Source organism: Pseudonaja textilis, chromosome Z (genome assembly GCF_049901715.1).
Source record: "Pseudonaja textilis isolate UNSWEBS1 chromosome Z, rPseTex1.2, whole genome shotgun sequence".
Lineage (NCBI taxonomy): Eukaryota > Metazoa > Chordata > Lepidosauria > Squamata > Elapidae > Pseudonaja > Pseudonaja textilis.
This window is the reverse complement of record NC_142008.1, coordinates 6,253,010-6,279,254: the sequence shown is the minus strand read 5'-3', so window position 1 is coordinate 6,279,254 and position 26,245 is coordinate 6,253,010. Positions and strand designations below refer to the sequence as shown.

The 26,245-nt window shown below is 44.6% G+C and overlaps 1 protein-coding gene across 3 annotated transcripts in view; it reads left to right on the top strand.

Moving 5' to 3' along the window:
* The first annotated feature begins 4,148 nt into the window (after window positions 1-4,148).
* The window catches only part of XYLB (xylulokinase), a 133,953-nt gene continuing 111,856 nt past the window's right edge, over window positions 4,149-26,245 (top strand). The window contains exons 1-4 of one of the 3 annotated variants that reach the window (XR_015740281.1): window positions 4,149-5,041; window positions 8,814-8,883; window positions 16,261-16,341; window positions 25,684-25,770. Coding sequence is in view for 2 of the 3 variants with exons in the window: in XM_087917419.1 (XP_087773545.1) it covers window positions 4,869-5,041; window positions 8,814-8,883; window positions 16,261-16,341; window positions 25,684-25,770 (411 nt within the window). In the remaining variant the exon portion in view is untranslated. Of the gene's footprint in view, window positions 5,042-8,813; window positions 9,014-16,260; window positions 16,342-25,683; window positions 25,771-26,245 lie in introns of those variants that run through there. The other 2 variants (XM_087917419.1, XM_087917420.1) reach the window with 2 other exon arrangements.

The following is a 26,245-nucleotide window of genomic DNA, read 5'->3' as shown; positions in this document are numbered from 1 at the left end:
GAAGAGCAAACAAGGCTAGTCTAGTAAAGAGAAGGACCGGGGAGACAGGATAGCAGCCTTCCAATATTTGAGGGGCTGCCACAGGGAGGAGGAAGGGGTCAGGCTATTTTCTAAAGCACCTGTAGGCCAGACAAGGAATAATGGATGGAAACTGAACAAGGAGAGATTCAACCTGAAAATAAAGAGAAACTTTCTGACACTGAGAACAATCAACCAATGGAACAGAAGTTGCCCTCGGAAGTTGTGAGAGCGACATCAGTTGAGACTTTCAAGAAGAGACTGGACTGCCATTTGTCAGAAATGGTGTAGGGTTTCCCGCTTGGGCGGTGGGTGGGGTTGGACTAGGTGACCTACAATGTCCCTTCCAACTCTGATTACTGGTATCTGTTATCTGATAAAGGGACTGGAGACCAAAACATATGATGAACAGTTGCAGGAACTGGGCTTGGCTAGTCTAGTAAAGAGAAGAACCAGGGGAGACATGATAGAGGTCTTCCAATATTTGAGGGGCTGCCACAGGGAGGAGGAAGGGGTCAAGCTATTTTCTAAAGAGCCTGTAGGTGTGTGTGTGTGTGTTGGACTAAATGACCTACACGTCCCTTCCAACTCTGTTAATCTGTATAGTGTGAGATGGGCAACCATGACAGATAGATGGATGGATAATTTTCACTTTTGTTTAATTTCTGCTTCTAGCATCGCTCTAAACAGATCCTTCACAGGGAGGCTGTGCGCTCCAGTTCCCTTTTACGCTCGGGTGTTGGGGTGAACATGGAAAGCTCTGCATACTCCGGACGGATGTGTGGGCGGGCCGGCCGGCTGAGAGGTGGGAAATCCGGATCCTGCATCACTGCCCCGGAGAAAGCAGCCAGCAGGGAGCGCGGCTCTCGGCTCTCTGCAAAGGAGGCGTCGGCGTCCGGAGCTGCTTCCACGTCGCCTCCCCACCGCGCTCCTTGAGGGAGGCAGGTCAATCATGGCACTCATCCTCTGGCTCTGCTGCTTAGGGTGGGACTTAGCACCCAGCAGGTACCGAGCAGGAGGCGGAGGCCTCGGTTGCGGCAGCAGCTGGGCGGGCTGGAAAGAGCCGTTTGGTCCGGTAGCAGCCTCGGGGCTCAGCCGCCTTATCTCCAGCAGCGCCCGTCGCAGAGAGACAAACCGCGGCTCCTATAGCGCCTCCGGAATGCAGATCCCATCATCCCCGGCACACGGGAATGGGAGTTATAGTGTCTGACGACCCAGAGAATGTCTGCTTGGGAAGGCTGGTTTAAAAAAGAAGCCTGAAAAAAACTGAAAGTCGTTTTAGTTTGGGTAGAAAATGTACTTTTAGCCAAGCTCTCCCATGAGACACAAGACCTCTCATTCTGCCTCTCCCTCTCTCTCATATTAAAATTAAAGCATAAAAATAGTACTGTGCATAAAATTTAAAAGGCAGGGATAAATTTTAAAAAAACTTTAAATAAATAAAACCTATCATTATTTATATAGTACTTGAATCATAAATATTAATGAAATAACCTCTCCCTCTCATCCTTAACAGGGTGGGGTATATCCCTGGGTAGCTTGGGCTAGAGCAGAGTTTCCAAACTTGGCAACTTTAAGACTTGTGGACTTCAACTTCCAGAATTCTCAAGTCCACAAGTCTTAAAATTGCCAAGTTTGGAGACCTCTGGCCTAGATGCTTCTCTTCTTTTTGCACATGTTCAGTGCACTGAGGCTTCTACTCTGTCAGATAATTAGGCTTAGATGAGAATCTTACGTTTTCTCCAGGTCTTTCAGTTAAAAACCCAAATAGTCACTGATAATGGAGCAAAGTTTGTACCTGTTTTTTGCTGAGGTTTGTGCTGCAGTTTCACCTTGCAGTCATAAGGCCTGTACATAGGAGTGCAACTTTATTAGGAGGTGAGATTAAGTAAGAATCAATTTTACAGTATAATCCTTTACTCAAGTTTCCACGTATACAGCCATACTATTTAAACTTGGTGATTTTAAGATGTGAGGACTTCCAACTCCCAGAATATCCCAGCCAGCATGCTGGCTGAAGAATTCTGGGAGTTGAAGTCCTCACATCTTAAAATTGCCAAGTTTGAAAAGAACTAATCTAGGATTCCAATGTTATTTTTGACAGGTTAGGCCACAACTAAAATTTCAAAAGATGTTGCTATCAATTCTGCTACTGTATCTATGCCTGCAAATGCATATTGATTGGAGATTTTTTTTCCCTCAATGGATTAAATGAGAATTCTAAACCAGTAGTATCATTAGTACTACTTGGAAAATTTCTTAAGGCATGGAGCTGTTTACCTTGACATTGGCATTTTAGAGTACTCTGTTTGTTGAGAAGGGAAAAACATCATAGTTTTAAAATAATTTTAAATCCCCTAGTAAGGCAAACACTGCAAAGTGTTGGTATGAGGCGTTTTAAGACTTCTTGAAGTTTACAACTATATTTAAAAGCAAACCTGACTTGAGCTCGTGAGCTGTAACATGCTCAGATGAGGAACCAAAGGTTAACTATGCAGTTAACTGCTGTAGATTTCTTAATAGTTCAATATCCGTTAGACCAAAACAAACTAAAATTACAGAGAAAGTGCATGTTACCTTATAAATTCTTCTTGCACATAGATTCTGGATCTTCTTTGAAGGGCAGGTTATGTAAACCTCTTCCTCTCTGTGTATCCTATGCTTTAAAGACAGTGTATCCTGTCAAAATAATCTACAATCATTTTATTCAAAGAGAATATCCAGATGGCATAGGCCATAAGAATTAAACATATTTCTGCAAAGCAGTTTTACACTATGAAGGCTCAGCCATATGATGCCCCCCGGAACTCTCTGGAATTGTAATTTAGAATAAGGGAAAATATTCATGGCTAAGAACTGACCATATTTATTGTATGCAGCTAGTTTAATTTTAATAGCAAGTGGAATGAGTTCTTGGACTGGTCTTGAAAAAAGCTAAGCAAGTTTAGATCTGATTAACACTTGGATAGGTAATATTTGGAGATCCTAGGACTAATAGATTAGATCTAAGATTTGTGGTTAGTTAATTGCCTCATTGTTTTTTTCTTATAAGTTTTGTAGGGGTTTTTAAAAATGTGTGGGTAGGTGGATATCACTGTGTTGAAGCCTTCATGACATCAATATTCTCTTCTCTGTAAGCCTCCATTTCATTACAGGTAGTCCTTGACTTATTTGACAATTGTGGCGATTTTGATCGTAAGTCAGTTTACTGGCTCCTGTAAATTGGGTCATCGTTGGATCCAATTTTACAACGATACTTACCAGGGTTGGAAAGTGAACCACTGCAGTTGTTAAGCAAATTCAGCTTCCTCAGGGGATGTTTTTTTCCTTTTGTCAGAAAATTGCAAATCATGATCATGGGATGGCCACGGTGTCCTGCAACCTGGTTGCCACAGGTCTGAATTGCATTTGTGTGTGTCTGCAGGAATAGTTTCTAGCAAAAAATTGATCATTCAGAAGAATGGATTTGCTAGAAATGGTGAATGGTGGGACTTATGTCCGGGGCGGAGATGAGTCTGTCTACTGAAATGAGGTGGACTGGTTGCTTTCATGGTGTGGAGACAATAACTTGGTCCTCAACACCAATAAGACCAAGGAGCTTATAGTGGATTATAGAAGGAACAGATCAGACATCCAGCCCTTGCTTATCAATGGAGACCGAGTGGAGCAAGTGGCCAGTTTTAAGTTTCTGGGTGTTACCCTAAAAGAGGACCTGACCTGGGGTGCTCACATTGCAGCCCTGGTCAAAAGGGCCCAGCAGAGATTATACTACCTGAGATTTCTCAGAAAACAACAACTGAATGAAAAACTGCTGGTGACCTTCTACCGCTGCACCATAGAGAGCATTTTAACTTACTGCACGTCTGTATGGTTTGCCAATTGCACAGTGGCAGATAGGAAAGCTCTCCAGAGGGATAATGTCATTGCCCAGAGGATCATTGGTTGCCCTCTCCCCTCTTTGGAAGAGCTTTATAGCTCCCGCTGCCTGAAGAAAGGTCAAAACATTCTCAAAGATCCATCTCATCCTGGGCAGCCTTTTTTTGAACTATTACCATCTGGCAGACGGTACAGAATAATAAAAACAAGGACAAATAGTTTGAACAACAGCTTCTGTCCCGGGGCAGTAGCTCTTTTGACTTCTGCTGAATAGTGCAGTATTGGTGTGGTGTTGGGGGGTTTCAGTTCAGTGTGTGGAGGGTGAAGGATGTGTGTTTGTATTTATTTTCATGGTCATGATGTGCACTGAAGATGGTGTTGGATTTTGTTGTATGGGGTACAATGACAATAAAGTAAACTAAAACCAAACTAAACTGAACATGATGTGGAAGATGGCCAGGCTGCGCCCGAGGGTGGGGTCACACACATCCTCATGCCCCCCAAAAGTGACCTAAGCCCAGCGCCCCCTCCCCAGTTCCCCTTTGAAGTCCATTGACTCTAATCTAGCACCAATTTGCATTTATTCTGGCTGCTGGTTTCTTGCTCCTGACATGATTTGCTTAAAGAACATGTGATGTGCTTTATGGCCATAATGATTCACTTTATTTTGTAAACAAAAAACATCCCACCACAGCTGTACCAAAGCTGTCATCTTCTATTCCTCTCTTGGAACGAGGAGAAGAAAAAGAAATAGGTAGCTGTCTCCCACAAATGAATGTTTTAAAAATTGGGTTTTGTGAAAAACAATAGTTAAAAGGAGAGCTAGATCATGCAGAAATGAGGCCTGGGAACACTGATAGGAAATGGTGAGATATTTTTCCAGCCTAATCATGAGGATTTCAATCTCTTTTTTTAATTGAGGCTCTAATTTGCACCCGAGAAATAGGACATCAATCAGCGATCCACACATTGTGATGGTGGGAAGAAGCCAGCAAGAAGTGATTGGTCATGTAGAAATTATTGCTTCTTCCGAATTCAGAATTAATAACACGTTCTTTCTCCAGCTGAAAGTAATTGCGGTCGATGGACGGTTGAGAGTCATCTATGAGGACAGTATTAATTTTGACAAAGATCTGCCAGAATTTGGGTACGTTTTTCTTCTTCTTGCCTTTGGTCTAATTGGTATACTCTAGGTTGGTCTTCTTTGGATAAACAAAATCCTGGGATTTGCAATCCTGACACATCTGGAAAAGGCCTGTACAGGCCTTTTCCAGATGTGTTGGGATTGCAAGTCCCAGAATTCTAAGTTGAAAGATTTAGCTCAAAAGTTTCTCAATTTTGGCAACTCCTATTCAATTTGACAAGGAACACAATGTTTTCCTAGGCACATATCCTTGTTTATGGATTTAAATGCTATTTTGGAATATAAACAGTCTTGATGAATGACTTACTCCTGGAAGAAATCTCTGTTGTTTTGCTTAAGTTTGGGTCAGCATGACACTGCACTTAAGATGACATCCATCTGGGGTAATTAGCCAGATTTTCTGCTGACTAACTCACAGGTGATGCTAGAGAAGTATGCTAGTTCCCAGAACTATTATTTCTGCAGCTTCTCAGAATAATTTATTCTCTCTTTTTTTTAAACCACTCATCTGAATCTGTAAGAAAAGTTATCCAGAATGCTGACTGGGGAATTCTAAGAGTTGAAGTCCACACCTCTTAAATATGCCAAAGTTGAAAAACTTTGGTCTAACACTGGCTAGAATTCTAGGATTGTATTTAGATATATATGTTGCCCATTCCTAAATATTCATGTTTATAGCATTGTTCCAATATCTGAGGAGCTGCCGCAAAGGAGAACAGGAAGTCAAGCTATTCTCCAAAGCACCTGAGAGCAGGACAAGAAGCAACGGATGGAAACTAATCAAGGAGAGAAGCAACTTAGAACTAAGGAGAAAGTTCATGACAGTGAGAAAAATTAACCAGTGGAACAGCTTGCCTCCAGAAGTTTTGAATGCTCCAACGCTGGAAGTTTTTAATAAGATGTTGGACAAGCATTTGTCTGGAAATGGTATGGGTTTCCTGCTTGAGCAGGGGGTTGGTCTAGAAGACCTCTGTGGTCCTTTCCAGTTCCGTTAAGTCTCTTATTTGAATGTTGTATTATTACTTCTAAATGAGAAAAATTACTTAGAGAATATACTTGCAGATCAGAGATCTCTTTCTCACCCAGCATTATTTAAAATTATTTTTAAAAATACTTTTGCTTTTATTCTGCCCGTTGTGAGGATGCTGGAACAGAAATAGAAGATCCAGGTTCTAGTTTTTCCTTAGCCAGCTGGGTGTTCTTGATCCGGTTTACTTCTCACCAAGAATTAAAGAATTACAGAGTGGGAAGTGATCTTGAAGGTCTTCTAGTCCCAATCCTATACGGTTCCAGTCTCATGGCTGTCCAGTCCCTTCTTAAGAACCGCCAATGCTGCAGTCAGTGTGGTGTAATGGGGGAAGCTGCGGGATCGATTTGTTTACTTATTAAAGTTATATGCTGCCCATCTCGCCACAAGGTGACTCTGGACGGTTTACCAGCAAATAAAAGCAACAAGATAAAAGTATTAAAATAATAAAATTGACTTAAAATGAACAAAGATGACAAGGAAGGGAGCAATATGCACTTGGACAGGGACAAGCCTTATTTTAGAATAACAGAGTTGGAAGAGACCTTGGAGGTCTTCTAGTCCAACCCCTTGCTTAGGCAGAAAGCCCTATATTATTTCAGACAAATGGCTGTCCAATCTCTTCTTAAAAACTTCCAGTGTTGGAGCATTCACAATTTCTGGAGGCAAGTTGTTCCACTGCATAACTCTCAGAAAATTTCTCCTTAGTTCTAGGTTGCTATTCTCTATTCAATCTTCTCTCCGTTTCAATCCATTCACTTCCTCCAGAATGACAACGGATGGCAGGCCAGTTGGCAGAGCCAGGACAGAGTCAGGCCCTTCCAGAAGGCCCAGAGGGTAGGGGATGAGCTCGTGTGTGTGTGTGTGTGTGTGTGTGTGTAACTGTGTTCCGGAGACCAGAAATCATGACAGAATAGTGTCTTTTCCTGGATCCTGCCAGATGGAATTCCTTGACTGACAGGATTTATAGCATGCCCTTTCTCTTGGTGCAGGTGGCATGGGCGAGAGTTTCCCATGTAATCTGGATCCATACCTTAAAGTTTCTAGTCCTGTCTAATCCCTGGAAGCCAGCTGAGTGTCTTAGCCAATGGCCAAGATAGCCAAGTGGGGAAGGTGCTGGATTAGAAATAGAAAGACCTAAATTCTAGTCCCCCCATAAGCCTAGAACCCAGCTGGGTGACTTTAGGCCAGACAGGTTTTCCTGTCACTTATGTCTGACTCTCTCACCAGCTAGACAAAACCATCTTCATGTTATTGATTGATAGCTACACTGTAAGAATTAGGTGCGCACAGAGCAAGTGGTGCTTATACCCAAGAAGTACAATGCTAAGAATAACGTCAAAAACAATTTTCTGTTATCCATTGGAAATAACAGGCAGTGTTTGGGAACAACCCTTCTCTGTCTGATAAAAATATTTTGTCCTTCTCAGTTCTTGCACCTTCCTATGCTAGGAGCAGGTGAAAAAAAAACCCCAAGTTCTTCATCCTTCTTTTATTGTTGTTTTAACCATTCAGTTGTGTTTGACTCTTGGTGACTTTATAGGCAAATCCCAAAGGTGCTTTTGCAGGAAGCAACTGGTTTTTTTTCTTTTGAAGATGGTTTGCTTCTCATCCAAGAAGTTTCTTTAGTTTTAACAGGACTGTGGGGAACGGAAGGATTTACATTCCTTGCAGACATCTGGTCATTTACATCCTTCTCCTTGCTACCTTATTTCAGGTGCTGGATGCTCAGCTTTGAGGGTATCAAGCCAGCAACTTATTTGCTTGCTCCTTCTTGTTCCACTAACCATTCCTAACATCACTGACTCCTCCAATGAATTTGCACGCACGACATGGCCGAAGGAAATCAGATGTAGTTTTATAATTGTGGCTTCTACTGAAATGACTGGTTTTATAAGATTCAGCATTTCTCTGTTGCTTGGTCTGGCTGTCCATGGTATACACAATTATTTACATTAGCACCCTAGTTCAAAGGCATCAGTTTTTCTTCCATCCGCCATTCTTAGTGTCCATCTCTTATGCCCGTCTCTTATTATATGGAAGACTATTGCCCTAATCAGCCTCTTTAAGAAGGTTCAAAATAACGGCATTCCTACTTGATACTTCTGAAGATTGGAAGATTGTGCAGCTTTTGCACATTTCTATTTTCTTAATTTGTTCTGGAACGGAGTGCAAGTAGTCATTGAGTTATGACCACAGTTGGAGCTGGTTGCTTAGCGATGAAGTCATTAAAGAAGACATCACATAACAGACCCAATGTTATGACCATTTTTACCATGGTTGTTAATCGAATCATGTCATTAAGTGAATTTGGTTTCCCCAGTTGATTTTGCTTGTCAGAAGTTGGAAGGTCACAAATCATGGTAATGTGACTAATTTGAGTTGCCTGCAAGCACCAAATTGCGATCACATAACAGCAGAGATCGCTAAACGAACTGTTGTAAATCAGGATTTATCAGGACTAATCTGATTAAAGCAGGAATAACATTGCTATATCAAAGCATCAGTGAAAGTGTCCAAATGTGTATTAGTTCAAACAAAAACCCAGCCCTTTTGTGTTATTTATTGGCTCACTTTAACACGAGAACGGAATGTATGTATTTTTTCCAATACTGTAATTGGAAGTTGTGAGTTTAGCTGTCCCTTTGATGCACAAGTCACTAGATCACTAGACAATTGTGTTTGAAACAGAGCAGAAAAACAGGTTTCTGTATTGCTATTTGTTTTTAATATTGTTATTTCCTGCAGGACTCAAGGTGGTGTTTACATGCATGATGACAGATTATCAGTCTCTTCTCCTGTGTTAATGTGGATCAAGGTAAGAATTAATCTTTTGTTCATATTGCCAGTGCTTTTTGAATATGTCATTTTGTGGATTTGCTTAAATTTATGCAATAAGAACCTACCAGACTCTTATTTTTGTGGCAAGGAAGAGAAAAACCACTGTGGTATGTAGCTATTTCTTTTTATTTTTGAAAACCATGAAACTGTTTCAATTTCAATTTCATGAAAATGATTTTCAATTTGGATTTTTTTGTTTTTGTATTTTCTAAAGGAGCCAAATATGTATCTGTTCCTTTGAAGCCAAGAGCCGTTGTTCCTGTATGGAATACAGTTTAGTCTAGATGTCAGCTATGAGAAATGAGAAAGAGTTTAAACTGGTTTCCTAAAAGAACTATTTCAAGCAGAAAACTGTATGTCGAGCCCAGCTTTATGTTTGGAGGCAGAATTTGCAATAGAAATGAAGGCGTGGCTATTATATTCATATATTGGCTAAAATATGCCACTTTCAGCCTCAAGGTCTGATACATCCTATAGGCAGTCCTAAACCTATAACCACAATAAGGGTAAGGAAAATGCACTTCTAAAAGTCATGGTCATTAAGTAAGGAATCACATGACCACAATAGATTTTACAACTGTGGTCTTCAGGTGAATCACCATATATATTAAGTGAGACATTATGTGACCATGAATGTGATTTTGTCAGCTTCCCTACTGATTTTGCATGACAGAAGCCACCGGGAAAGTTGCAAATGGTTGATCACATGACTGTGGGGATGTTACAACCCATTGTAAGTATGAAAAATGGTCATATGCTACATTTTTTCAGCACGGTTGTAACTTTTAATGGTTGCTAAACAAGAGGCCCTAAATCAAGAACTACCTGTATCCTGCCCGATAAATATTAATTCCTCCAGGAAACCAAAATAAATGACAGATTATATAAATTGGGATTCTCAAGTGAGATATTGATGCAGCTGGATGAAGACCAAACAATGGTAGCTCTTGAACAAAGAATATTCCTTCTTTGGGCTATAACATATTTCATTTTCAACCAACATTACGTCTGATCCAAGCAACACATATTTGTTTGGACATTGCACACTTTATACCAGGGGTCTCCAACCTTGGCAACTTTAAGACTTGTGGACTTCAACTCCCAGAATTCCTCATCCGGCAAAGCTGGTTGAGGAATTCTGGGAGTTGAAGTCCACAAGTCTTAAAGTTGCCAAGGTTGGAGACCCCTGCTTTACACTGTTTATGGTAACCTCTAGAATAAGATTCAGCTGCTTTCTTGGAGATTTAGAATAGAATAGAATAACAGAGTTGGAAGGGACCTTGGAGGTCTTCTAGTCCAACCCCTGCCTAGGCAGGAAACTCTACACCACTTCAGACAAATGGTGGTCCAATCTCTTCTTTAAAACTCCCAATATTGCAACATTCAGAACTTCTGGAGGCAAGTTGTTCCACTGATTAATTGTCCCAACTGTCAGGAAATTTCTACTTAGTTCTAGGTTGATTCCGTCCTTGATTCGTTTCCACCCAGTGGTGGTATTCTACTGGTTCGGCCTGGTTCTGCCAAGCCAGTAGTGCTGATGAGCAGTGGAGACTGAACTGGTTCTCTCCACTGCTCTGGTGTTGCTTCTTGTTCTTCCCTCAGGTGCTTTGGAGAATAGCTTGACTCCCTCTTCTTTGTGGCAGCCCCTGAGATATGGGAAGACTGCCATCATGTCTCCCTTAGTCCTTCTCTTCACTAGACTAGACATACAATTTCTGCAGCCATTCTTCATATGTTTTAGCCTCCAGTCTCCTAATCATCTTTGTTGCTTAATCAGTTCATTTAAGTGAACTGATCTGATACGGGCAGTCCTTGACTTACAATCATTCATTTAGTGACCATCGTTCAGAGTTACAATAGCACTGGAAAAAATGACTTATGGCCAGTTTTCACATGACCATTGCAGCACCCTCAAGGTCAAGTGATCAAAATTGGGGTGCTTGACAACTGGCATGTATTTATGACCATTGCATTGTCTTGGGGCCATATGGTCATCATTTGGGATCTCCGGCTTCTGAGAAGCTGGAGAAGTCAGGGCAGGCGGGGGGAACCAGATTCACTTAACAGTTGTGGCAAAAATGGTTGTAAGATAGGGCACAACTCACTTAACAACTGTCTTTCTTAGCAGTGAAAATTTTGGCCTCCATTATGGTTGTAAGTTACTACCCGTAATAGAAAAGATTCTACCCCCTCTTCAGTTTGACCTAAATACTCAGTCAGTGACTTTAATTTTTGATTGAGCACCAACTGTTTTAAAAGGACAGTGCAGTAACACATGATCAGCTGTTTTGATGGATAAAGGTTCTTGGCTTTGGGGTACTACTGCAAGTACTTCCAACCAATGGTGAAATAGTACCGGTTCGGCTCGGTTCACCTGAACCGGTAGCAAAAATTGCTTACCAGTTTGGCCCAACAGATAGTAAAAAAAGCTCCGATGATCAGCTGATAGGAGAGAAAGCACAGGATCAGCCCTCCCACCGGCCCTTGTGCTTTGTTGGTGTTTGGAAAGCTGCATGCACGTTAGGTGCGGCGCACGCATGTGCGAACTGTGCAATCACCGAACTGGTAGGGAAACTGTTAGAATCCAACCACTGACCCCAACCCCAACCCTACTAGTACAGGTAATCCTCAACTTACATCAGTTCATTTAGTGACTGTTCAATGTTACAGTGGCACAGAAAAAAAATGACAAGACCCTTTTTCAATCTGCAACGGTTGCAGCGTTTCCACAATCAAGATTCAGATTTGTGGCAACTGACTCATACTTATGACGATTACAGTGTCCTAGGGGTCTGTCATCCCCTTTTGTGCAATCTTCTGACAGGCAACGTCAATGGAACGCGGAGGGAGTCAGATTTACTGAACAACTATGTTGCTAACTTATCAACTGCCGTGATTCACTTAACATTTGCGTCAAGAAAGGTCATAAAATGGGGCCAAACTCTCACTTAACAACTGTCTCGCTTAGCAACAGAAATTTTGGTCTCAACTGTGGTTATACGTTGAGGACTACCTGCATTTTTCTTCCCGCACTACAGACAGTAAGAAATCCGTGTAAGCACTGTAGTGAACTGAAGTTTCTGGTTTTCCTGCCTTTTTCAGCCTCCCATCACCAGAAGCTCTGGACGAGCAGACGGTCACAAGGTTTTGTGTTTGTCCTGCTGAGTGAATAGCTCAATCGGTCTGGGCCAGAGATTGTTGCTAATAGAAGGAAACTCCAATGCATTAACCTATTATGACCTGTGGTGGCGCAGTGGTTAGAATGCAGTATTGCAGTAACTCTGCTGACTGCAGACTGCCAGCACTTCGGCAGTTCGATTCTCAACAGCTCAAGGTTGACTCAGCCTCCCGTCCTTCCAAGGTGCATAAAATGAGGTGCATAAATTGTTGGGGGCCAATAGGCTGACTCTGTAAACCGCTTAGAGAGGGCTGTGAAGCACTGTGGAGCGGCATATAAGTCCAAATGCTATTGCTATATTCCTCCACTCCCAAATGTTCTTGCTTGCTATGGGAACTTTGTACACTTCTTTTTCTTTGCCATTGGCAGGAAGCAACCTACAGGAAGGCAGCCTGTGAAATATTTTCCCTCCTGTGGATGGTGTGTCTGGAGGAATGGCATTTTTCTCCTTAATAAGAGCTGCCCTAGATTTCAATAATTGGCTGCTTTGTACTGTCTGTGTCATTAGATGATTCAGCTACTTAGTTCAGCATTATTAAAACTGCGTTATGCAAGGCACTATTATGTTTGCCAGACAATCTATAATTTGTTTGTTTACTATCTCTCAATGTTCTTGAGATTTCCTTTGCTGGTGCAGTTTTTCCCCTGCTTCTTTAAATAGTTGCATTTTTATACCACTATTTAATCTAGCGGTTGTGATCATTCAAACAGGATGTCAACGTTTTGCCCTGGCTGATATGCAATTTTCACATAATTACATCGTCTCCCCCATTTTTATTTGTATTTAATTCTTATTATCGTGTTAGTATTTAATTCTTATCACAGCCTTCTTGGTCTTTTCCAAGTTTTAATCATAAACACTATCCCTCCCCTCTTTTTTTAAATAAATGGAAGATAAACCGTTCTGGTTTCCATTTTATCTGAATTATGAAACCCTGGTTCTTGTCTGGTTGATACTTTAATTCTTGGAGGCATTTTTTTTTCTTTTTTTGAGAAGAAAAGGTAGAAATTTCTCCCCAGGATCCTCTTTGGCAGTCAGTCTCCTGGATAGGCAGTAGGGTGTCAGTAAACACCAATACCTCCACAAACATCTTGATATTCTCCAAGGTCTCTGTACAGATAGTCCTCGACTTATGACCACAATTGAGCCCATATAATTGAGCCCATATAAATAAAAATGTATGTTCACCTCCTTTGGCTTCACGGAGCCACCGGTGCAAATCCATCTTGCTGATACATTCGTCAAGAATCATCAGGTGTAACATTTAATAATAGTCATAGGGCATAATAAGCAATCAAATCATACTAGGAAACAGTCAATAAAAATAGGATACAAGCGACAAAGTTACAATCCTACAGTCACAAGTGGGAGGGGATGGGTGATAAGGAGTGACGAGAAGATTAACAGTGATTGTAGTGCAGACTTTGTAAATGGTTGAACAGTGTTGAGGGAATTATTTGTTTAGCAGAGAGATGGCATTCGGGGAAAAACTGTCCTCGTATCTAGTTCTGGTGTGCAGTGCTCTGTATAGCATCGTTTTGAGGGAAGGAGTTGAAACAGTTTTTGTCCGGGATGTGAGGGGTCTGTAAATATTTTCACAGCCCTCTTTTTTGACTCGTGCAGTATACAGGTCGTCGGTTGAAGGCAGGTGGGTAGTAATTGTTTTTTTGCAGTCCTAATTATCCTCTGGAGTTTGGGTCTGTCCTGTTGGGTTGCAGAACCAACAAGAATTCTGGTGAAGATGCTTTAATTCTGGCCATGGGCCTTTATATAAATCTGTATGGCTGAAGGGTATGGATGTTAGTATGGTTACAAGCGCTGCTTTCAAAGGTTGTGTGGCTGTGGGGACGAGTTTTACCCTGGCATTTAACCACAGCTTTGCCATCTTGTGTGGCATCCTGCTTGAGAAAACTGGTTCTGCTTTCGGGTGAGCAAAGGCTGGGGAAGGAAAGGGAGGGATTGGTCCTCCCAGAGGGAGTCCTCATTTAGTGACTGTTACAATGGCAGTTGAAAAAAGTAACTTGTGACCGATTTTCATACTTAAGAATCATTGTGGCATCCCTATGGCCTTGTGATCAAAACTCTCGACACTTGGCAACTGGCTCATATTTATGACAGTTGCAGTGTCCCACAGGGTCACATGATCTCCTTTCGTGACCTTATGACAAGCAAAAGTCAATTAGGAAGCCAGACTCACTTAACAACTTAACAAACTTAACAACTGTAGTGGTTCGCTTAACAGGTCTGACAAGAAAGGCCGTAAGTTGGTGCAAAATTCGCTCAACAAATGTCTCACTTCGCAACAGAAATTTTGGGCTCAATTGTGGCCATAAGTCAAGGACTACCTGTATTTATAAAAAGAGTGAGAAGCAAAGGAGTTGGGTCACACTGCAAAGCTATTCTGTCCAATATGGAACAATATGGCCAACTGGGAAGACTGGCTTCTTAATCTAGAAAGGCTGTTTGAGGATAAAGCTACATTTCTTCCCAGTCTCTCCCTACAACTCTGGTTGATTTATTTCAGTGTTTATTTGTTCAAGTTACAGGCTGTTTTAGTCCAAGTGATTATGCACTATTTGAGTCAATAGAGCAAGGAGAGAAAATGTATCCAAGAACCAGAAAACCCCCAAGATCTATGGCTATATTAGGGAAGACTACGCTAAGAACAATATTGCAATATCAGGGTGGATTGCAAAGTGTTTTGTCCTGGGACTAATACTAGAACTTCTGTCTTGTTCTACATGGACATAAATTTGGGACTGTGCAGTCCTGGAATGTCAAACCTTGGCAATTTTAAGACTGGGGAATTTCAAGTCAAAGAATGGGAGGATGGGGAATGGCATTTGAAAACCACGAGTCTTAAAAGTGGCCAAGTTTGGAAAGAAGGAAAGGAAGAAGGAAGAGAAGGAGGGAGGGAGGGAGGAAGAAAGGAAGGAGGCAGGCAGGCAGGAAGGGAAGGTGGGAAGAAGGAAGGAAGGAAGGAAGGAAGAAGGAGGGAGGGAGGGAGGAAGGAAGGAGGAAAGGAAGGAAGGAAGGCGGGAAGAAGGAAGGAATGGAAGGAAGAGAAGAGGGAGGGAGGAAACAAGGGAAGGAAGAGAAGGAGGAAGGGAGAGGAGGGAGGAGAAAAGGAAGGAAGGAAGGAAGGAAGAAGGAAATAGTCTTTTGGGGTGGATGCAGGGGTGGGATTCTACAAGTTTGCACCTATTCGCTGGAACCATTTGTTAACATTCTAAGCAGTTTGGAGAACCGGTTGTTAGAAAAAATTACTGGCCTAATCCTGTAAGGAAGGCAGGAAGGAAGCATTCTGGTGTTGCTTATGGAAACTGCCTCTCCATTAACCCTTATTACATTCTTGGCAGGACTAGACTTCGTGTCTTAGGAACGTCTCTGGTGTTTTTTCCACTCCTTAGCTGGTACTTTGCTTGTGTGGAGTGACCATTCAAAGTTAGAATGCACTGAAAAAAGTGACTTATGACCATTTTTCACTCTTACAACTGTTGCAGCATCCCCACAATTACAAGAGGCCAGGCGACGAGATGTGTGCCTCAATGTGACTGATATTGAGTTGGCCACACCTAGCCAATAACATGACCACCAAGCCACGCCTACCAACTAAGCCATGCTCACAGAACCGGTCGTTAAAGAATTTGAATCCCACCCCTGGGTGGATGCTATCTCAGGAGGATATGGTCACTACCACTGCATGTCTCCAAGGTCCCAGAAGGTAACATGATTGCAGTCATGGGACCTGGAGGATCCTGGCTCTACTAACAGCATGAAGAAGCAAAAAGGAAGAGATAAGGATCCACAGCCAACCTGGTTCTGAGCCAGGAAAGGGCATTCCTGATGATGATCTTGAAATGTCCTCAGAAATCAACCGGCAACTAGTACAGCTCATAGAACAGAATGTTTGCACAATTGCAGCCCCTCCCCCAATCCAGGGTCTTATGTGGGGTATATGTATGTGAGTGTGTTTGTTATGAAAAAGGTTGCGAAATGTGTGCAAAGGGCAGAGCTTCAATGGCATGCTCGTGACCACCATGCCGATTTCCCCGCATAAAAGCCCTTCGTGGATGCACCTGTCATCTCTTTTCTGTTTATTCCTATAATGTGTGAGATTTCCAAATTTCCAAGGATACTGAAACTGCTCTGCAATGTTTTTCTTCTTTTTCTAGGCCCTGGATCTGATTCTGGAAAAAATGAAGTCTGCGGGCTTTAATTTCTCCACTGTAAAAGCTTTGTCTGGAGCTGGACAGGTTGGTTAAAAGGAGAGGGGCGATGATGGAAAATAGATGCTTTGGGCTCTGTATGTTTCCAGTTTAAATCCTCCCTCCCTCCTATTGACTTCCTTCCTTTCTCCCTCCCTCCTATTGACTTCCTTCCTCCCTCCCTCCCTCCTATTGACTTCCTTCCTTCTTACCTCCTATTGACTTCCTTCCTTTCTCCCTCCCTCCTATTGACTTCCTTCCTTCCTCCCTCCCTCCTATTGACTTCCTTCCTTCCTCCCTCCTATTGACTTCCTTCCTTCCTCCCTCCCTCCTATTGACTTCCTTCCTTCCTCCCTCCCTCCTATTGACTTCCTTCCTTCCTCTCTCCTATTGACTTCCTTCCTTCCTCCCTCCCTCCTATTGACTTCCTTCCTTCCTCCCTCCCTCCTATTGACTTCCTTCCTTCCTCCCTCCCTCCTATTGACTTCCTTCCTTCCTCCCTCCCTCCTATTGACTTCCTTCCTTCTTACCTCCTATTGACCTCCCTTCTATTGACTCCTTCCTTCCTCCCTCCCTCCTATTGACTTCCTTCCTTCCTCCCTCCTATTGACTTCCTTCCTTCCTCCCTCCTATTGACTTCCTTCCTTCCTCCCTCCCTCCTATTGACTTCCTTCCTCCCTCCCTCCTATTGACTTCCTTCCTTTCTCCCTCCCTCCTATTGACTTCCTTCCTTCCTCTCTCCTATTGACTTCCTTCCTTTCTCCCTCCCTCCTATTGACTTCCTTCCTCCCTCCCTCCCTCCTATTGACTTCCTTCCTTCCTCCCTCCCTCCTATTGACTTCCTTCCTCGCTCCCTCCCTCCTATTGACTTCCTTCCTTCCTCCCTCCCTCCTATTGACTTCCTTCCTCCCTCCCTACTATAGACTTCCTTCCTTCTTACCTCCTATTGACTTCCTTCCTCCCTCCCTCCTATTGACTTCCTTCCTTTCTCCCTCCCTCCTATTGACTTCCTTCCTTTCTCCCTCCCTCCTATTGACTTCCTTCCTTCCTCCCTCCCTCCTATTGACTTCCTTCCTTCCTCCCTCCCTCCTATTGATTTCCTTCCTCCTCCCTCCTATAGACTTCCTTCCTTCTTACCTCCTATTGACTTCCTTCCTCCTCCCTCCTATTGACTTCCTTCCTTTCTCCTCCCTCCTATTGACTTCCTTCCTTTCTCCCTCCCTCCTATTGACTTCTTCTCTCTTGCTCCCTCCCTCCTATTGACTTCCTTCCTCCCTCCCCCTATTGACTTCCTTCCTTTCTCCCTCCTTCCTATTGACTTCCTTCCTTCCTCTCTCCTATTGACTTCCTTCCTTTCTCCCTCCTCCCTATTGACTTCCTTCCTCGCTCCCTCCCTCCTATTGACTTCCTTCCTTCCTCCCTCCCTCCTATTGACTTCCTTCCTTTCTCCCTCCCTCCTATTGACTTCCTTCCTTCCTCTCTCCTATTGACTTCCTTCCTTTCTCCCTCCCTCCTATTGACTTCCTTCCTTCCTCTCTCCTATTGACTTCCTTCCTTTCTCCTTCCCTCCTATTGACTTCTTTCCTCCTATTGACTTCCTTCCTTCCTCCCTCCCTCCTATTGACTTCCTTCCTTCCTCTCTCCTATTGACTTCCTTCCTTTCTCCCTCCCTCCTATTGACTTCCTTCCTTTCTCCCTCCCTCCTATTGACTTCCTTCCTTTCTCCCTCCCTCCTATTGACTTCCTTCCTTTCTCCCTCCCTCCTATTGACTTCCTTCCTTCCTCCTCCCTCCTATTGACTTCCTTCCTTTCTCCCTCCCTCCTATTGACTTCCTTCCTTCCTCCCTCCCTCCTATTGACTTCCTTCCTTTCTCCCTCCCTCCTATTGACTTCCTTCCTTTCTCCCTCCCTCCTATTGACTTCCTTCCTCCCTCCCTCCTATTGACTTCCTTCCTTCCTCCCTCCCTCCTATTGACTTCCTTCCTTTCTCCCTCCCTCCTATTGACTTCCTTCCTTCCTCTCTCCTATTGACTTCCTTCCTTCCCTCCCTCCTATTGACTTCCTTCCTCCTATTGACTTCCTTCCTTCCTCTCTCCTATTGACTTCCTTCCTTCCTCCCTCCCTCCTATTGACTTCCTTCCTTTCTCCTCCCTCCTATTGACTTCCTTCCTTTCTCCCTCCCCCTCTATTGACTTCCTTCCTTCCTCCCTCCCTCCTATTGACTTCCTTCCTCCTTCTCCCTCCTATTGACTTCCTTCCTCCCTCCCTCCTATAGACTTCCTTCCTTCTTACCTCCTATTGACTTCCTTCCTCCCTCCCTCCTATTGACTTCCTTCCTTTCTCCCTCCCTCCTATTGATTTCCTTCCTTTCTCCTCCCTCCTATTGACTTCGTTCCTCGCTCCCTCCCTCCTATTGACTTCCTTCCTTCCTCCCTCCCTCCTATTGACTTCCTTCCTTCTCCCTCCCTTCTATTGACTTCCTTCCTTCCTCTCTCCTATTGACTTCCTTCCTTTCTCCCTCCCTCCTATTGACTTCCTTCCTCGCTCCCTCCCTCCTATTGACTTCCTTCCTTCCTCCCTCCCTCCTATTGACTTCCTTCCTTTCTCCCTCCCTCCTATTGACTTCCTTCCTTCCTCTCTCCTATTGAGCTTCCTTCCTTTCTCCTCCTCCTATTGACTTCCTTCCTTTCTCCCTCCCTCCTATTGACTTCCTTCCTTTCTCCCTCCCTCCTATTGACTTCCTTCCTTTCTCCCTCCCTCCTATTGACTTCCTTCCTTCTCCCTCCTCCTATTGACTTCCTTCCTTCCTCCCTCCCTCCTATTGACTTCCTTCCTCCCTCCTCCTATTGACTTCCTTCCTCCTCCCCTATTGACTTCCTTCATCCTCCTATTGACTCCTTCCTTCCTCCCTCCCTCCTATTGACTTCCTTCCTTTCCTCCCTCCTGTGACTTCCTTCCTTTCTCCTCCCTCCTATTGACTTCCTTCGCTCCCTCCTCTCCCTATTGACTTCCTTCCTATCCTCCCTGCCTCCTATTGACTTCCTTCCTCTCCCCCTCCCTTCCTATTGACTTCCTTCCTTCCTCTCTCTATTGACTTCCCTTCCTTCCTCCCTCCCTCCTATTGACTTTTTCCTCCTCCCTCCCTCCTATTGACTTCCTTCCTTCCTCCCTCCCTCCTATTGACTTCCTTCCTTTCTCCCTCCCTCCTATTGACTTCCTTCCTTCCTCTCTCCTATTGACTTCCTTCCTTTCTCCTTCCCTCCTATTGACTTCCTTCTTCCTTTCCTCCTATTGACTTCCTTCCTTCCTCCCTCCCTCCTATTGACTTCCTTCCATTCTCTCTCCCTCCTATTGACTTCCTTTCCTTCCTCTCCTCCTATTGACTTCTTCCTTCCTCCCTCCCTCCTATTGACTTCCTTCCTTTCTCCTCCCTCCTATTGACTTCCTTCCTTTCTCCCTCAGCTCCTATTGACTTCCTTCCTTTCTTTCCCTCCCTCCTATTGACTTCCTTCCTTTCTCCCTCCCTCCTATTGACTTCCTTCCTTCCTCCCTCCCTCCTATTGACTTCCTTCCTTTCTCCCTCCCTCCTATTGACTTCCTTCCTCCCTCCCCTCCCTCCTATTGACTTCCTTCCTTTCTCCCTCCCTCCTATTGACTTCCTTCCTTCCTCCCTCCCTCCTATTGACTTCCTTCCTCCTCCCTCCCTCCTATTGACTTCCTTCCTTCCTCCCTCCCTCCTATTGACTTTCTTCCTTTCTCCTCCCTCCTATTGACTTCCTTCCTTCCTCTCTCCTATTGACTTCCTTCCTTTCTCCCTCCCTCCTATTGACTTCCTTCCTTTCTCCTCCCTCCTATTGACTTCCTTCCTCCCTCCCTCCCTCCTATTGATAGACTTCCTTCCTTCCTCCCTCCCTCCTATTGACTTCCTTCCTTCCTCTCTCCTATTGACTTCCTTCCTTCCTCCCTCCCTCCTATTGACTTCCTTCCTTTCTCCTCTCCCTCCCTATTGACTTCCTTCCTCCTCCCTCCTCCCTCCTATTGACTTCCTTCCCTTCCTCCTCCCTCCTATTGACTTCCTTCCTCCCTCCTCCTATTGACTTCCCTTCCTTCTTCCCTCCTATTGACTTCCTTCCTCCCTTCCTCCTATTGACTTCCTTCCTTTCTCCCTCCCTCCTATTGACTTCCTTCCTCCCTCCCTCCTATTGACTTCCTTCCTCCCTCCCTCCCTCCCTCTATTGACTTTCCTTCCTCCCTCCCTCCTATTGACTTCCTTCCTTCCTCCCTCCTATTGACTTCCTTCCTTCCTCCTCCTATTGACTTCCTTCCTTCTCTCCTCCCTCCTATTGACTTCCTTCCTCCTCCATTGTCTCCTTCCTCCCTATTGACTTCCTTCCTTTCTCCCCTCCTCCTATTGACTTCCTTCCTTTCTCCCTCCCTCCTATTGACTTCCTTCCTCCTCCCTCCTATTGACTTCCTTCCTCCCTCCCTCCTATTAGACTTCCTTCCTCCTATTGACTTCCTTCCTTCCCTCCCTCCTATTGACTTCCTTCCTTCCTCCTCTCCTTCCTATTGACTTCCTTCCTTTCCCCTCCTCCTATTGACTTCCTTCCTTGACTTCTCCCTCCCTCCTATTGACTTCCTTCCTTCTCCCTCCCTCCTATTGACTTCCTTCCTTCCTCCCTCCCTCCTATTGACTTCCTTCCTTCCTCCCTCCCTCTCCTATTGACTTCCTTCCTTCCTCCCTCCTCCTATTGACTTCCTTCCTTCCTCCCTCCTCCTATTGACTTCCTTCCTCCCTCCCTCCTATTGACTTCCTTCCTTTCTCCCTCCTCCCTCCTGACCCTTCCTCCCTCCCTCCTATTGACTTCCTTCCTCCCCCTCCCTCCTATTGACTTCCTTCCTTCCTCCCTCCCTCCTATTGACTTCCTTCCTTTCCTCCTCCCTCCCTCCTATTGACTTCCTTCCTTCCTTCCTCCCTCCTATTGACTTCCTTCCTTCCTCCTCCCTCCTATTGACTTCCTTCCTTCCTATTGACTTCCCTCCCTCCCCTATTGACCTATCCTTCCTTCCTTCCTCCCTCCTTGATTGATTTCCTTCCTCCTATTGACTTCCTTCCTTCCTCTCTCCTATTGACTTCCTTCCTTCCTCCTCCCTCCTATTGACTTCCTTCTCCCTCCCTCCTGTATTGACTTCCTTCCTTCTTCCGCCTCCCTCCCCTATTGACTTCCTTCCTCCCTCCCTCCTTCTATTGACTTTCCTTCCTCCCTCCCTCCTATTGACTTCCTTCCTTCTTCCTCCTCCTATTGACTTCCTTCCTTCCTCCCTCCTATTGACTTCCTTCCTTCCTCCCTCCTCCTATTGACTTCCTTCCTTCCTTCCTCCCTCCTTTGACTTCCTTCCTTCCTCCTCCCTCCCTTGACTCCTTCCTTCTCCCTCCTTCTATTGACTTCCTTCCTTCCTCTCTCCTATTGACTTCCTTCCTTTCTCTCCCCTCTCCTATTGACTTCCTTCCTTGCTTCGTCCCTCCCTCCCTATTGACTTCCTTCCTTCCTTATTCCCTCCTATTGACTTCCTTCCCTTCCTCCCTCCCTCCTATTGACTTCCTTCCTCCTATTGACTTCCTTCCTTCTCCTCCCTCCTATTGACTTCCTTCCTCCTCCCTCTATTGACTTCCTTCCTTCCCTCCCTCCCTCCTATTGACTTCCTTCCTCCTCCCTTCCTATTGACTTCCTTCCTTCTCTCCCTCCTATTGACTTCCTTCCTTTCCCTCCTATTGACTTCCTTCCTCCTATTGACTTCCTTCCTTTCCTCCCTCTCCTATTGACTTCCTTCCTCCCCTCCCTCCTATTGACTTTCCTTCCTCCCTCCCTCCTATTGACTTCCTTCCTTCTTCCCTCCTCCTATTGACTTCCTTCCTTCCTCCCTCCCTCCTATTGACTTCCTTCCTCCCTCCATTGACTTCCTTTCTCTCCTATTGACTCCCTCCATTGACTTCCTTCCTTCCTCCCTCCCTCCTATTGACTTCCTTCCTTCCTCCCTCCCCTCCTATTGACTTCCTTCCTCCCTCCTCTCTTGACTTCCTTCCTTCCCTCCCTCCCTCCTATTGACTTCCTTCCTCCCTCCCTCCTATTGACTTCCTTCCTTCCCTCCCTCCCTCCTATTGACTTCCTTCCTTCCTCCCTCCTATTGACTTCCTTCCTTCCTCCTCCTATTGACTTCCTTCCTTCCTCCCTCCCTCCTATTGACTTCCTTCCTTCCTCCTCCTCCTATTGACTTCCTTCCTTCTTCCTTCCTCCCTCCCTCCTATTGACTTCCTTCCTTCCCTCTCCTCCCTCCTATTGACTCCCTCCTATCCTTTCTCCCTCCCTCCCTTCCTATTGACTTCCTTCCTTCCTCTCCTCCTATTGACTCCTTTCCTTCCTCTCTCCTATTGATTTCCTTCCTCCTATTGACTTCCTTCCTCCCTCCCTCCTATTGACTTTTTCTCCCTCCCTCCCTCCTGTTGACTTCCTTCCTTCCTCCTCCTCCTATTGACTTCCTTCCTTCCTCCCTCCCTCCCTATTGACTTCCTTCCCTCCCTCCCTCCTATTGACTTCCTTCCTTCCTCCCTCCCTCCCTCTATTGACTTCCTTCCTCCCTCCCTCCCTCCTATTGACTTCCTTCCTTCCTCCCTCCTATTGACTTCCTTCCTTCCTCCTCCTTCCCTCCTATTGACTTCCTTCCTCCCTCCCTCCTATTGACTTCCTTCCTTCCTCCTCCCTCCTATTGACTTCCTTCCTTCTCCTCCCTCCTATTGACTTCCTTCCTCCCTCCCTCCTATTGACTTCCTTCCTTCCTCCTCCCTCCTATTGACTTCCTTCCTCCTCCCTCCCTTTCCTGACTTCCTTCCTTCCTCTCCTATGGTGACCTTCCTTCCTTCCTCCTTCCCTCTATTGACTTCCTTCCTTCCTCCCTCCCTCCTATTGACTTCCTTCCTTCCTTCCTCCCTCCCTCCTATTGACTTCCTCCCTCCTCCCTCCTATTGACTTCCTTCCTTCCTCCCTCCTATTGACTTTTTACTTCCTTCCTCCTTCCCTCCTATTGACTTCTTTCCTCCTATTGACTTCCTTCCTTCCTCTCTCCTATTGACTTCCTTCCTTCCTCCCTCCTCTATTGACTTCCTTCCTCCCTCCCTCCTATTGACTTCCTTCCTTCCTTCCTCTCCCTCCCCTCCTATTGACTTCCTTCCTCCCTCCTCCCTATTGACTTCCTTCCTCCCTCCCTCCTATTGACTTCCTTCCTTCTTCCCTCCTATTGACTTCCTTCCTTCCTCCCTCCTATTGACTTCCTTCCTCCCTCCCTCCTATTGACTTCCTTCCTTCCTCCCTCCCTCCTATTGACTTCCTTCCCTCCTTCCTTCCTTCCTTCCTTCCTTCCTTCGTTCCTTCCTTCCTTCCTTCCTTCCCCCCTCCCTCCCTTCCTCCGATTGACTTCCTTCCTTCCTCCCTCCCTCCTATTGACTTCCTTCCTCCCTCCCTCCCTCCCTCCCTATGGGTGTTATATGTCTTCTTCCCTTGCTTCCTCCAGAAGCCTGGGGTTTTGTGGGTTCTGTGCAAGATCTCCACTGTTCCTAATCCTCCCTCTTCTAGACAGAGTGCTTTGTTTTTGAGGTCTGTTGGAGCCTTGACTTCCCATTTCCATTCTCTCCACTTCCTCCTCCAAGCCCAGCTACTTCTCCAGCTTTTCTTCCTCCTCACTTGGTGGCACTGAATCGATCACTACTGCTGTCTTCAGCTCCTTGTCTGCTACTAGGATGAGTTGCGTTTCTATTTTTGAAGTGGAAAGTTAATTTGTAATTCATTTAATTCCCACCTCTGAACAGTAAAATACATTCTAGAACAGTGTTGTGGAAATATTTTTGGCATCAAGTGCCAAAACGGGAGCGCATGTGCACATGGGGGAGCTCCAGAAACTGGAATAGCAGCTCTGCAGCACGGGTGGGCAGGAGTGCCAAAAACCGGAAGAGCAGCTGCCTCGTGTGTATGTACATGCTGGGAAGCTGAGCTTCCAGTGTTCAGCATGCATATGTGTGCCAGCTACCTGGTCTTTCGGGTTTTTGGTGTGTATGCATGCACAAAGACCAGCTGGCTGCCCATGTGCGCACACTGGAAACCGGAAGTTCAGCTTCACATGCCAGGGAGCTGCTCTTCTGGTTTCCAGTGCTTCTGTGTGCATGAAGAGCAGCTGGCCGGCGTGCATATGCATGCTGGAAGCCAGAAGAGCAACAGGTGACAGCTAGCCAGGGATGGGATTCTACCAGTTTGCACCTATTTGCTAGAAACGGTTGTTAACATTCTAAGCAGTTCGGAGAACCTGTTGCTAGAAGAAATTACTGGCCTAATCCTGTAAGGAAGGCAGGAAGGAAACATTCTGGTGTTGCTTACAGAAACTGCCTCTCCATTAGCCCTTATTACATTCTTGGCAGGACTAGACGTCCTGTCTCTGGAATATCTCTGGAGTTTTTTTTTCCCCTCCATTGCTGATAATTTGCTTGTGTGGAGTGACCGTTCAAAGTTACAATGGCACTGAAAAAAGTGAGTTATGACCATTTTTTACACTTACGACTGTTGCAGCATCCCCACAGTCATGAGAGGGCAGGCGAGGAGATGCATGTCTTGATGTGAGTGATATTGAGTTGGCCACACCCAGCCAGTCACATGACCACCAAGCCACGTCCACCCAGTCACATGACCACCAAGCCATGCCCATCCCCAAGCCATGCCCACAGAACCAGTTGTTAAAAATTTGAATCCCACCCCTGCGGCGTAGCGTGTCTGGAGAGATGGCTCTGCGTGCCACTTCTGGCACACATACATTAGGTTCGCCATCACGGTTCTAGAATCTGGGATTACTTAGAAAAACATTTCTGTTTTCTAAGTAATAGAAAGTTGTTGATTTGTTTTTAAATGTATTTTTTATTTTTGTTTTAGTTGAGATATTTGGTATGTATATGGATGTAACATTGTGTGTGTGTGTGTGCGTGCGTGCGCGTGTGACTAAACACACACACACACACACACACACACACACACACACACACTATTCCCTGTGAATCACAGTATGTCTACCTTTCTATCATTTTTCTGTCATCTACTGTATTATTACCTATTATCTGTCTGTCTACCCCGGAATGGTTTATAGTTTTCTAAAAGATATTTTGATCCTGGTATGTAATTATAGAAGGAAACCAAAAAGAAAATGTTAGAAAAAGCCTTTTTCTTTCAGCAGTAAATAATTGTTTTAATCTCACCTTTGCTCACATTATTCAGTGCTGGTGTTATGCACATTTATTACCATTTAATGGGAATTATAGCATCAACCCCTCTTTCTCTGTTTTTCCTAACTTAACAGCAACATGGAAGTGTCTATTGGAAAGAAGGAGCAAGCTCTGTTTTGCAGAATTTATCACCTGTGCTTCCTTTACATCAATCACTGAAGGTAACTGTCTCCAGAGGGTTTTTTTTTTTTTGAGGAAGTTAGAAGTTGTTCCTGCTCACTGACCTTAACGCTGATTGATCTTAGAAAACCGTAGAAGATGCTTTATAATTTTCTTGGCTAAGAACAAATGCGGCTGATACTACATCACAAGGTGATGGATTTTTCCTTTACAATAGACCATGTGATACCTTCCACATTTACTTACTCTTTAAGAAAGAGAAGAGCAAGGAAGATGGATTGTTTCTTGTTCCTGTCTTCATAAAATAGACAAATAACATTGTGACATACTGATTTCATTCAAGCTCCGGATTGCCATTTCTGCAAAAATCCACATGGGTTTTTGACTTTCACTTTGTACTTTTTTTTCAGCTATGGTAATTAGTTGATCCAACTTGTCCTCTTAATGTGATTAACAGGATTTTGCAGACTTGCATTTCAGACACATGCATTTAAAAAAATGAAGTTAATGCTGAGA